The sequence below is a fragment of the Geospiza fortis genome, unplaced genomic scaffold, assembly GCF_000277835.1.
Source record: "Geospiza fortis unplaced genomic scaffold, GeoFor_1.0 scaffold112, whole genome shotgun sequence".
In the NCBI taxonomy this organism is placed as follows: domain Eukaryota; kingdom Metazoa; phylum Chordata; class Aves; order Passeriformes; family Thraupidae; genus Geospiza; species Geospiza fortis.
The window spans coordinates 8,994,932-9,006,591 of record NW_005054298.1 but is presented as its reverse complement, the minus strand read 5'-3'; the positions used below and the strand labels follow the sequence as shown (position 1 = coordinate 9,006,591).

Below are 11,660 nucleotides of genomic sequence, written 5' to 3'. Positions count from 1 at the left end.
TTTTCATCCCACAGTGCCCTGCCCCTCCACACCACCCAAGCCCCAGAGGGGCTCTGCCCAGCACCACCAAAGCCTTTTCCAGAGCCCAGCTCTCCCCTCCCTTACTCACTGCACCAATAACCAAGCCACTAGAGGGTATTTTTAGAGACACAAAGAAACAGCAGCACAGCGCCATGGCACTGCAATTTAACTATGACTAATGTTTCTATTAAAAGTCTTGCTTTTCCCTTTTATCCTTCACTCTTACATCTTTGGGTATGCAACATTTTGTCAGTGCTGTGCTTCCCACACAGCAGCCCTGCAGTGTAATTACCGAGTGCTGCAGCTGATTAGCTGGAGACTCTCTACAGAGGCAGGGAGAGGCTGTGGCAAGAGTTTTGAAAGAGTTGATTTCACCTGCTACCAGCACATGCTCCAGGTGAAAGGAGAGAACAAGGCTCTGTGGGGGACTGGAGAAAAGGGGAAAGGAGGGTTGTAACTTATTTGCTGTGAATGAGGATTGATTGAAATGCACTGGAAGCTTATGCAATTCTTCAGGCTCAGTGGCAGCCACTATAAAACAAAGGGAAACACCTTTCTCTCACAAATAAACCCTGGTGACATAGAAATCCTTAGCTATGTTGATAAGCCACGAACCAAAATATCCCTTTGCCCTACCATGTCCAGCTGCTTCCACACAGATGTCAGCTAGCAGATCCCTACTAGAAGAGGGTTATGGAAAATCCAATGGGGCTTTCCTCTGCTCTAGCCCTTATAGGATTTGGAAAGAGAAGGAGGATCTGTACTGAATTTAGACAGTTTTCTCACTAGATTAGTGAGGACAGGTTTTCCTGCCACCTCTTTGTTTAGGCCACAAGGCCAAGCTCCACAAAGGTATTCAGGGATCTAGCCTCCATCTGTAATCTCTGGGAAATCAGGCACCTAAATAAAACTTTGGAGTTTTTTGTTGTGGATCTTGGCTCAAGCCCCTGCTGCCAACAATCCCAAAAAAGCCTGACTTTGAACCAAGCCTGAGATATCAAGCAAAGCGATCAGTGGAAGACACTTGAATTCTAATGAAAACATGTTTTCTTTGTATTAATCTTGGTTCTCATTTCTTTGGAAACTAGGAAAAATTTTAGGTCAGTAAACAAGTACAGCTGGGAAAAGTCCTGAAGAAGAAAGAAATGCCAAAACCCATAGGAGGTCAGGGCTGCACTTGAGAGTGTAACAACACAGTCATGCCATGCCTTTGAGGAACCTCTGCCTCATGAACACTTGTGGGGGATCTGTCACATGAGTCACGCTCTCCCCATTTCCCAGAGGCAGCTGGAGACCAGGAACACCTGCAGCTTGAAGGACTTCTGTGATAGACCTGGGGAGCCTAGCTCAGGTCTGACAATTCAGCTCCATTCTTGCAGTGCTTCTCCCTTAAAAACATCCACAAGTCAGGGGTAGAGCACAAAAGCAGAAAAAAAGGAAAGAAGATTACTTTCCCTCCCATTTTCCAAAAAAACCAAAAATAAGACCTCTTCTGTGCTTGTAAAAGAAGCAGGACATTGCAGTACAGTGAAAATCCAAGCAGCACTGCTGGTTGGCCCATTGGCTTGTACTGTCCAAAGTGACACTCGAATCCTGCCTGAGTGACAAACAGGGATCTGATGAAATGGCAACTCCCAGACCCATGTGCACTCCTGAGAAGGGGCTGAGAGAAAGGATGTGATCCATCTGGGCAGCTGAGATCCATGTTTGGGCAGCCACACAGGGTGAAGTCACTCATTAGCACTCTTGAAAAGAAAAATAACCACAGTGGGAAAAAAGAAAATTGGATTTTCCAGTTGATACCAGCTCACTCTGAATTGAAATGTGTAAGTGCAGGTGAAGAAAGGGCACTGCTGTGCAGGTGAAAGTACAGGTTTAAAAACTGATCCAACAAGTAGTATGTGACACTGAAAATAATCCATAACCTCCAGTCATTTGCATGATGAAATTACTCTAAATAAAGTCAATTCTTTGGAACAACAGCTGATGTAGGACAGAAGAGAAATATTTTTTCTTTTTGTCTTCTTAACATCTAGTGTGGGTATGGAAAACTGCTTAGATAATTGCTGTTATGTTGTAAGATGAGGTCTTTAAGGTCTGATTTTTCAATTTGTAATAAAAGCCTTTGAGTCATTTTGAAGTACATTAAGATGCTTCTGCAGTAAAAGACAACATCTCCAGGCAACTTGATGTTGCAAATCCATTTCTGTAACTTATTTCAAAGTGATTTATTAGTCTATTAAAAAAGTACAGTTTTCAGAGGGTTTTATTTTCCTGATTGAGACAAAAAACCCTAATGCTTTAGGAGCATCTAGACGAGCTTCTGGAGGCAAAGGATGTGATGGGCAAGCTACACCCATGTAGAGCTACAGAAAAGCTTATTTTCTCATAAAGGATAACTTGAAATTTCTCTCCTGTGTTCTCCCAGAGCCATGCAAGGAGTTGAATTCCACACAGCAGTGTAGATACCAGAAGTTAAAGGATTTTAAGAAAAAACCACAAACTTGATAAGTTAGTAGCAAAACAGATGTCTGTCAGCAGAGTATTTGAGAAGGGACCCTGGTTCCCATGACCTTAGACTCTATTGGGAAGGGACACCACCTCACAGTGGCCAAGACTTCATGGAGCATCAAAGCAAAGAACTGGAACTCTCTTGTTTATTACAGCTGAAGAAACTTGGAAAGCCAAGCTGGCTGTGCTGGCAGTTCCAGGATCAACTTCTAGTCCATGGAGAATTTTATAGTGGAAGATAATAATGACAGCAAAAGAAAATAAAACATGATCAAGCTGTTCAGAAAGAGCCTGCTGGCCACTGTCAAAGGCAGAGCTGGAGAGGCCAAAACAGGGAGGGGAAATCTCACATGAAAGCTGGAAAGAGGAAGAAAAAAGAGACACTTATCATGTAACAGCACAGCAAACAGGCAAAAGTTATGCTTATGCTGATGTCCTGGGGTGAACACCTGCTTTCCAACTTTGTGTGGAATGAACCACTGGTATTTAAAACACATGCTCTCCTCTCCCACATCTGAGTGTGAAACAAAGCAAACAATGCTGACATCCCTGTCTTCAGGGGTTTCATCTGAAGGATCTGCAAAACTGCCTTCCTTCTGCAGGTGTGTGTTTCCTGGAGCAATGTGGAGTACAGAAATAAAATACCCCTTATCCAAGGGCTGGGTGAACCCACTGCTTAAAAATCAAAGACTTGAAACACAAAGATGTTGTTCTGGATGACAGAAGTGGGCTGCAGCTATTAGGAGCTGCTGCCATCAGACGTGGAGCTGACAAGCTAGAAGTACCTGTTCCCTAAACAAGCCATCTCATAATCAGGTGTTGTCAGCAGAGGCTAATTTGGAGCACTAAGAAGGGGTAATCAGAAAGGAACCAAAGCTAGAAGGCCCAATATTTTCAATATTTGCAATCTCTGCATAGAAGCCACACTGGATGTTACACATGAGTATGTTGTGGGGATGAAAACTCACTGCTGGAAATGTCAGGGGCTTCAGAAAATCCCATTAAATTCTGATGTTATTCTGAATTCCCTCTGATGTCTTGTGCATCCAGAGCCTATGCACTGAGGCAAAGCCAGCCTAGAAACAGTTGGAGGTACCACTGAACAGAGCTTTTCTACAGGAATTTGGAAGATCAAGACAAAGAAAGCAAGAATGAAATCTGCCTAACATCCCAGGGACTGAAAAGTCCTGTGTGCCTTTTAAATTAATCAGTAATTAAGATCAGTAATGATTTTAACCAAAAAGCCCAAACCACAACCAGAGGATTTGAATGAAGACAGAAGAATTGAGTGCTGCTGTCAGTGTGTGGCAGTGGCCTGTAACTGCCAGTGGGTGACAAACAGCTCTGAGCCTTGGAACCTGGCTGGTGGCAAGTCAGGCAGCTGGGGTGCTCCAGAGCTCCAGGCCTGCCCCAGATCCTGTCCCAGCAGAACCAGGGACTTGGGGTGGCCCTGCTTGGCTGGCAGAGTGCTGGGATGGTGCTGCCAGAGACCTGCAGCACAGCTCAGCACCAAATTCCCAAGTTCACTGTGGCTGTGACCTGAATCTTGTCACATTGGTGGTTAATTAACTGCTAATCACATTAACTGCTGATAGCTGTTTACAAATGGATGATTTTCAGTAGCATCCTCAAGTGCAATGGACACACCAAATGCAACCAGGCATCTGTGGGTACCATTTCCCAGCTCAGGGCACCCAAGCCTTCCTATCAGCAGTGTTATTTCTGACTCTGCTTCTCATTGCTGGTAAACAAGCCAGACCAATGGGATGCTGCACTTAGAAACTAGGCTCCCTTTAATATTGTCATGAGGCCAAAGGAAACCCTGTGAGTGAGTAGTTAACTTCAAATAGTAGTTGAAGCTCCTGTCACTGGGAACACTCTGCAGCTCTTATTATATGAGAAGGCAAAGCTTAATTTCCAAATTTAACTTAAAAAAAATCAAAAAGACATGTAAGGTGCAAGTCTGTCAAGAGCACCCACATTCAACTGTTGAAAATGGCACAGAGAAGATAATTAAAGTGAGACAAATCATCTGCCTGACATTATCCATTATCCCACTGTTTCTTCTGCTGGAAACATAATGCTACTGAGCTATTTTTTTCCAGGCACTGAGGAACAAAGCTAAGCTTGGGCTAAGGAACCTGAATCTGAGTGTGTTCCATGTTCAGACACTTCTAGACTAGAAGGATCCCTAAACCTGAAACACATCCATGTTTTTAATAGGAACACCTTTGAGTGAAATGGATGAGCACAGCATCCTTCCCACAGTGCTCACTGCCAGTTTACCACAGGCTGATAAGAAGAATTAATATGTTTTTGGACTTCATACAATGTATTTCTTTTCTGATCAAAGGCAGCTACAAGAAAGAGCCCAGCGAATGTTGAAGCTCTGTACACTCATGTGAGAAAGGCTGATAAAATTCTATATGTTTATGGCTTTTACTTCCCTCCAGGACATTTTTCCTTGATGATATTCTGCTTCTGATTATCTGCCTACCCAAACAGGCATATGCAGCAGGGGCCAGCACACAGGCAACGCTGCAGGAAGTTTACTGGGAGGAAATGAATGGTCAGGGTTTGGAAAATGTGCTCTTCTGATATCAATATGAGAGTGTCTGCAGGGGACTTAATAGACATGCAGATCCACAGAGTGATTACTTCTTGCTGAGCTACAGAGATGCCAACCCTAGCATCTGTTTGCAGTTCATTCTGCCTTATCAAAGGCTTTTTCTGTAACCCTTATCACATAGTGTGGAAAGGATGGCTAACAAAACACACTCTGTTAGCTGAAGAAGCAGATTGCTGATCTGGTTATCTTAGGCAGAGGACTACAAAGAAACCACAGTACTCACCTTTACACAGGAGTAAATGACTGAAACAAACACCACCGTGGTCAGGATCACGAAACAGGTCAGGTAAAAACCCAGCATAAATGTAGAGCTGAAATCAAGGAGAAGTTTGGTTGGTTTGGTTTTGTTTTTTAAATGCACATTGTGTAGAATAGCTCCAGCTCTGCTCTCCAGAACACATTTGTACAAGCTATGACACACTGCACAGGCTTTCCAATTAGGATAGCTGTGGGAGACACGAGGTGCCTGGAATACCAAAGGATACTCTGGCCTATTTAGAATTATTCAGACAGGCTGCAGAACAGAGAATGCTGCATCTTTTACAGCAATCACCTTCCTGCTGGGGTGACAGAGGTGGGACTCAAACACATTTCATGCACTAGAGGAGGTGACAGAAGAACTTGTTGTGGCAGGTCAGCCCCCAGCTGGCTGTGGGCAGGGCACCCCTGGGAAGGAAGTTAGGCTGAGTGCTGAGGTGCAGCTGGGTGGGAATAATCTCAGTGGGAATGGCTTCCTGTCTTGCACAGGGAATGTCTGTGCAGCACCACTCTCTGTGCTCTGTCTGGTGCCTGGGATGTGAGCAAGCACAGCATAAGGATAGTCAGGGATAACAGCCTTATCTTGGCCAGCTTGAGAGGTTCCTGCTCCTCCCAACTTTGAAGTACAAAGAGGATTCCAGGGCCAACTTTGTACTGTGAATTTTCATCTGTTTTCCTCACAAAGAGATTCAACACCAATTTCCCAGTGATTGGTCTCAGTGTGACAGGATAGGCCCCCTCCCAGGAGTCAGCCTTGTTCATAATCTAAAGGAAGTACTCTTGCAATGTGACATTGAGGGCAACAACACCAAAGCCAGCTGGTCTCTGTGTTCTCTTGTGACTACTAGGATAATTGTACTTGCTAATTCACTGTTTGAGCTTTTTTTGAAATTCCTTAAAGAAATTCCTCTTTATCATAATAAATTGACACTGACATTCTGTCTCTAGTTTCAAATTCAGATTCCACGGTGTGTCTTTCATGAAGCTCTGATGGTGACACATATGCACCTGTGGTTTCACTTGGTGTTCAATAAAAGACCAAAGCTATGCAACTGAAATATAAGGAAAAACAAAGCAAAAAGTGAAGGGAAGTGTATCTGACCTACAGTTAAATTATAGAATTTTATTTACTCTTGAACCAAACAGACAGGCCAGGCTGACTAAGGACACTTCAGAACTTGCAAGAAAAGCCCCAAATAAACAACCACCCTCCTTATGGGCAGCATGGAAGGAGACTGAACAGCACAACATTTACACCACACTGCCATAAGGGATGGGCTCCTGCGTAATACAAAGGAGGCAGCCATATGGCTGCCACACATGAGGAATTGTCAAGTTGTCATTTAAATGTTAAACTGGGTTTTATGGAGACAGCATAGTGGCTGCTTAGGGAGCTTGATGAGTAATACAAGGTTGGTAGAGGGCCTCTGCACGTGTGAAGTTATGACAGCAATATCTAGAAGTCCAAAGTGTAAGCCCCTGTTAAATTAGTTACTCTCAGAGAACATTTTTGGATGTAATTAACATTGCATTAATTGCTGGGAATTATCTAGTTCCAATTTTGAGCCTCTTTCAGCTTCACTTGCAGTTTCCCAAAGCAGACCTGTCTGTTTACATTGTGCATTTGTCCCGATGTTATTTTGCTGATTCAATCCTTCTGTGAGCACTTGTGCCTGGGAGAGTGAATGATAAACATCAGACTATGTGTTATTTCTGTGACCTTCTGAATATCTGATCTGAGCACTGCAAACCAGTCTCTAGTCTAAAAAGAGTGGTGGGAACAGACATAGAAAACAGTTGTGATGGCATAAAATAGTGCTGGAGCTCTCTTCAGGGACATTTTTTTGTCTTCTTGTAAGGAAGATAAATTTGGAGCCTTTTCATAGCTTCTGTGATCTCATTCTTCAGTTTAAAAATTACTAACTCTAAATTTATTTCCAACACAGCATTGCTCAGTGAATGGTGTATTATTGCTACTAAACCAGATTATAGGAAATACCCACATGCTGTAATTTTAAGTGACTTTTAAAGAACTCTTTGAGAAGTCCCATTTCTGCAGACCTCACTGCTGGAAAAGATTTAGTGGGTTGAGCTGTGCCTTGCAGACAAAGCTGCAGACCAGTGCAGTGGGCCAAGAGCACTGTGCCCCACGGCCCTGAGGAGCTTATGCCATTCTTGCCTTGGGAAAAGAAATGACTGCAACTCTTAAACCTGGAGTGAGCCACAAGCTCAGGCATGTGCAGCTCAACCTCCTCTCTGTCTCTCCTCTTGGCCAGCTGCTCTGAGTCCAGAGGAATAAATATATGAGAGATTATCCCCATTTGCTAAGCAGATCCTGAGACCTCTGTGCTCTGAGCAATGAGGCTGTGATGGGTTTCCAGCTCCCTGTCCCAATGTGTTTAGACAAGAGGGCAGCCCAGCCTTGGGCTATGAGTGTGAGCTATGCCTTGGTAGCCAATCCTTCCTACTCAGTGATATTTGTTTTCCACAGGCTTATAAATGTGCTGAACTGAATTTCCTAAGACCAAGGTAAATTATAAGAGAAATCACTTCGGGGAAACAGAAATCTTCACATGCCAGTGAGGAGGTTTTAATCTGCACTAGAAATGGGTGAAAACAATAAGCACCATGCATCACTTGAGCATGAATTATTTAAGGATTTTTCTCTTCCCCTTGGAGTTCTGAATTTTCAAGGAAAAAACAAAGAAAAGTAGGCTGGAATAGAGGAGGGGAGCAGGTGGGAGCAAAGGGATGAAAGGGTACTCACTGTGGCATGATTATGATTTGAACAAAGCAGATGAAGAGGAAGACTAGGGAGGCACAAGCCACATAGGCTCCAAACCTGTCATCCACCTGCTTGGAGTACTGCAAAAAAACACAGTTGTTGTGTTAGTGGGAAATCTGACTGGCTGCCAACAAAAACTTCTTACTTGGTTTTTGTCTAGGTCCTTGGAAAGCAGTGCTGGTACAAAACAACATCCCCACTCCCCTTCTCCCCCAGGCAATCTGTAAGGACTTGAACAGGCCCAAAGGCCAGGGAAGAAACCCACAGAGCTGGGTGAAGAGAGGATTCACCAGCTGCCCCTTGCACGAGCGGAACAGAAATGGATTATCTGGGACCAAGATTCTAGGTCACTGTCATCAGACCTAAACTTCTTGCATGGGAAGTTTCCTCCAAGAGGGACAAATGCTGCTGATGAGAAAACCTTGCATTTGTGCAGATGACTGACTTGTTCTGGGGGCAGTGCAAGGCTGCTGTGCTTGTCACACAGTCACTCCTTCCAGCTTCTTGTCATATCAGCCACGTGGGAGCTGCACCCCATTCCCAGAGATGCTTTCTTTAGCTTGGAGCTCAGTTCTCAGCACAGACCATATCAGTGTTTGAACCACAAAATAAAAGGTGCTCTGAACAGGTGAACCGCTAATTTCCCTGGCAGTTTTCAGCTGTAAAATTGAAGAGGAGGAGTGGGGGGAAATTACATGCTCGAGCTTTTATCCAGTCCCACACTGATTCATTGAACAGCTGTAAATCCTCAAAAGCTCTGCTTTTGTAATTGGTAGTCATTCTTGTCAAGGAAAGACTGTTTCTAAATAAAATTATAAAATAATTAGTGCAGACTTATTATGAAGTGTTTTCCATGGAATAATGAGTTTAACCCACAGACCACTCAAGCATGCTAAGGATATGTGCTTGAATAAAAAATGAAAGAAAAAAGGATTACTTTCTTTGTGCAATTAAACCCACCATTTCTTATGGTACCTTTAATAATGTCATCCAGGTACCTCTAGACTTAGAAATTAGACTTGGAAATTTAACTTTGCAGCCATCTAGAGCTGATGATAACAGATAGTCTCTACTATATTGTCAGGGAAATGATTTTTGCCTGACAGCAATATCTGAAACCAGATCAGGATGAAATCAACTGCTCATGAGCTTGAGGTCTGTTACTCCCCTTTCTCACATTTGTGGGATAGAGAACTACTTCTTGCTTAAAATGGGCTCCCAAAAATATCCAGAGTACAGATTGCATCCCAATGAGCCCTAATAGTACCTGGGGCTCTTTGGGGACAAAGGGCAGGAAAAAGTCCCTCCAGAGGAGTCCCTCCAGAGGAGGAATCCCTCCAGAAGAGCTTAGGTAGGCTGAAGTGGGTTTCTCCAGTGATTTGAAGGAGATAAGGGGTGGCTGCAATCTCAGTTTGGAGTCTGAAAGTCAGAGAAAAAAATCTGGTTTATTCTGGATTCCCTTTACTGCTTATCACTGCACATTCATGTGTGTCTGATAGAACTGGCTTTCCCGACCAGTGCTCCCTTCAGATGACTGTGACTTTTTTAGGACAAGTTATATTAAAGTTTCCATGAAGAAGCATGGATTTTTAAAAATCACAACCCCACCTCCAGCACCCAGCACAGCTTAAACCCTAGATATAGCAGCCTGACTTTCTGCAGGAGAATTAAAGCTCCTAACAAGCCTGGCTGACCCAGTGCAGGTTTTTGGACAGCGTTACCTTTTTCTCCAGGTCAGGCTCCCTGAATGTTAAGAGGAATTTGCGCACGTGCTCCGAGCGTAACCGATCGATGCTTCTGGCGTCGATGGCCCGGCCCAGAAACTCATCCACTTCATCCTCTGGGTTCATGCTCTCCTGGGTGCTCCTGGGGATGCCATGGAAAGGGAGCATAAGAGCACAAGGTAATTTCTGCCTCTGCACCGTGTGTTATTGCAGTGTATAGTGAGCTGGAGGTTAATGGCATTTTGCTCCAGCTGGGAGAGGGACTGGGAGCAGAGAGGGAGTGGTATCGGCTCTAGAGCTCACTGCCAGTCCCCAGTCATTACTACAAGGCTTCTATTTATTTACCCTGTTTCTATACTACATCCTTTTCCTTGCACTCAGGTCTCATTTCCATCCCTCATTATCTAAAACCACTGGGTAGCCTCCTTCCCCTTGTCCTCTGACTTATCCTTCCCTGCACTGCTGTAGCTGTTAGTGCCTGCACTGAAAAAAATAATTTATGCCTCCAGTCATATTTCATGCTTTCTAATAACAATTTCTGTAAGTATTTCTATGAAAATTTCCAAGCTTGAACAATTTTCCCTTTTTGAGAAAAAAATTGTTTACAGAACAAACATTTGGGGAAAAAAATGTGGCCTGACTCCCCTTCACACAGTTACTTATGAGTATAAAGCATAAAACAGAAAGAAAAATCTGTTTACAAGATATTTACTTAAGAAAAGGTTGCAAAAGGCAACAGAAGAAAAAAAAAATACAAATTTGAGTCTGCTTTCTAAATATGTGGAACAAGATTATAATCTTTTGTGCCACTGTTTTTCTGAATCTCTGCTGTAGCTCAAGAAAAATGAAGCTGACTTTCAAAAACTGTTGAGAAAAAATAACACTGTAAACTTAATTGTCCTGAGGTGTTTTGCACTGAGGATCAGGAAACCTGAAGCACCTCCCCAGATTCTAGTTATTTTTAAAATCTAACAGTATTTTAATGACTTGATGCTGTCACTTTAATGGCCTGCCCTCAAACGAGCTATAGGCAGAAATTAAAAGCTAATCCTGAAGTGCTGTTTTTCTGCTCTGCTTGCATGATTGCCCAGGTTATCCCCAGGGTTTGCCAATAGTTATCCACTGGAATATGCCCCTCCCTTGCACTGGGGTATATTCCAGCAGATAACTATTTCTGTGTGCAAACCCCACGGTGCCACAGCAACTCTGGGCTCCTGCTGTGTGCCCCTCCCCAGCTCTGGAGGAAGAATCCTGGGGTCTGACAAGCACGATGAGAAGCTACTCTGCTTTATTTCCCTGGTTTCATTTGTACTGCACCAGAGCACACAATGCACTCTGTGCTGCAGCCAGCAGGCTCCCACAGGTAAGGCTGTGCTGGAAAGCAGCTCACAAACCAGAATGTGACTCTGTTTTAAAAGTTAAAGATCCCTTTCCAAAAGGAAGGCTCTTTCAAAGCTTTCTGCAAAACTGGATCAGATTTTAAGAAGCCCTCTGTACCTCAACTCTTCTGTGCATCTCCTGGCAAGAGAAAAATAAATCAGGTCTATCTGCTCATTTCCATTCTACCACTCCTTGACCCAGCTAACAAGCTGAATGTGTCTGCACCTCAGCTGGGTCATGACAGCACACCAGTGGCATCTACTCAGTGCCTATACAGCAGTTACAAGCCTAATTTGTCTCAAGGTCTAATCTCTATTTTAGCCAACCTTAGTATTTCAAAGGGGTTGGGGGA

General features: G+C 43.7%; 1 protein-coding gene across 1 annotated transcript in view; it reads right to left on the bottom strand.

Annotated features, from left to right (window-relative positions):
- ADCY5 (adenylate cyclase 5) overlaps positions 1 to 11,660 on the bottom strand; it is a 213,845-nt gene that overhangs the window by 16,180 nt on the left and 186,005 nt on the right. The window contains exons 11-13 of the mRNA XM_014306405.2: positions 9,926 to 10,070; positions 8,187 to 8,284; positions 5,385 to 5,472 (exon numbers count right to left, since the gene is read on the bottom strand). Coding sequence (XP_014161880.1) covers positions 5,385 to 5,472; positions 8,187 to 8,284; positions 9,926 to 10,070 — 331 coding nt within the window. The remainder of the gene's footprint in view (positions 1 to 5,384; positions 5,473 to 8,186; positions 8,285 to 9,925; positions 10,071 to 11,660) is intronic.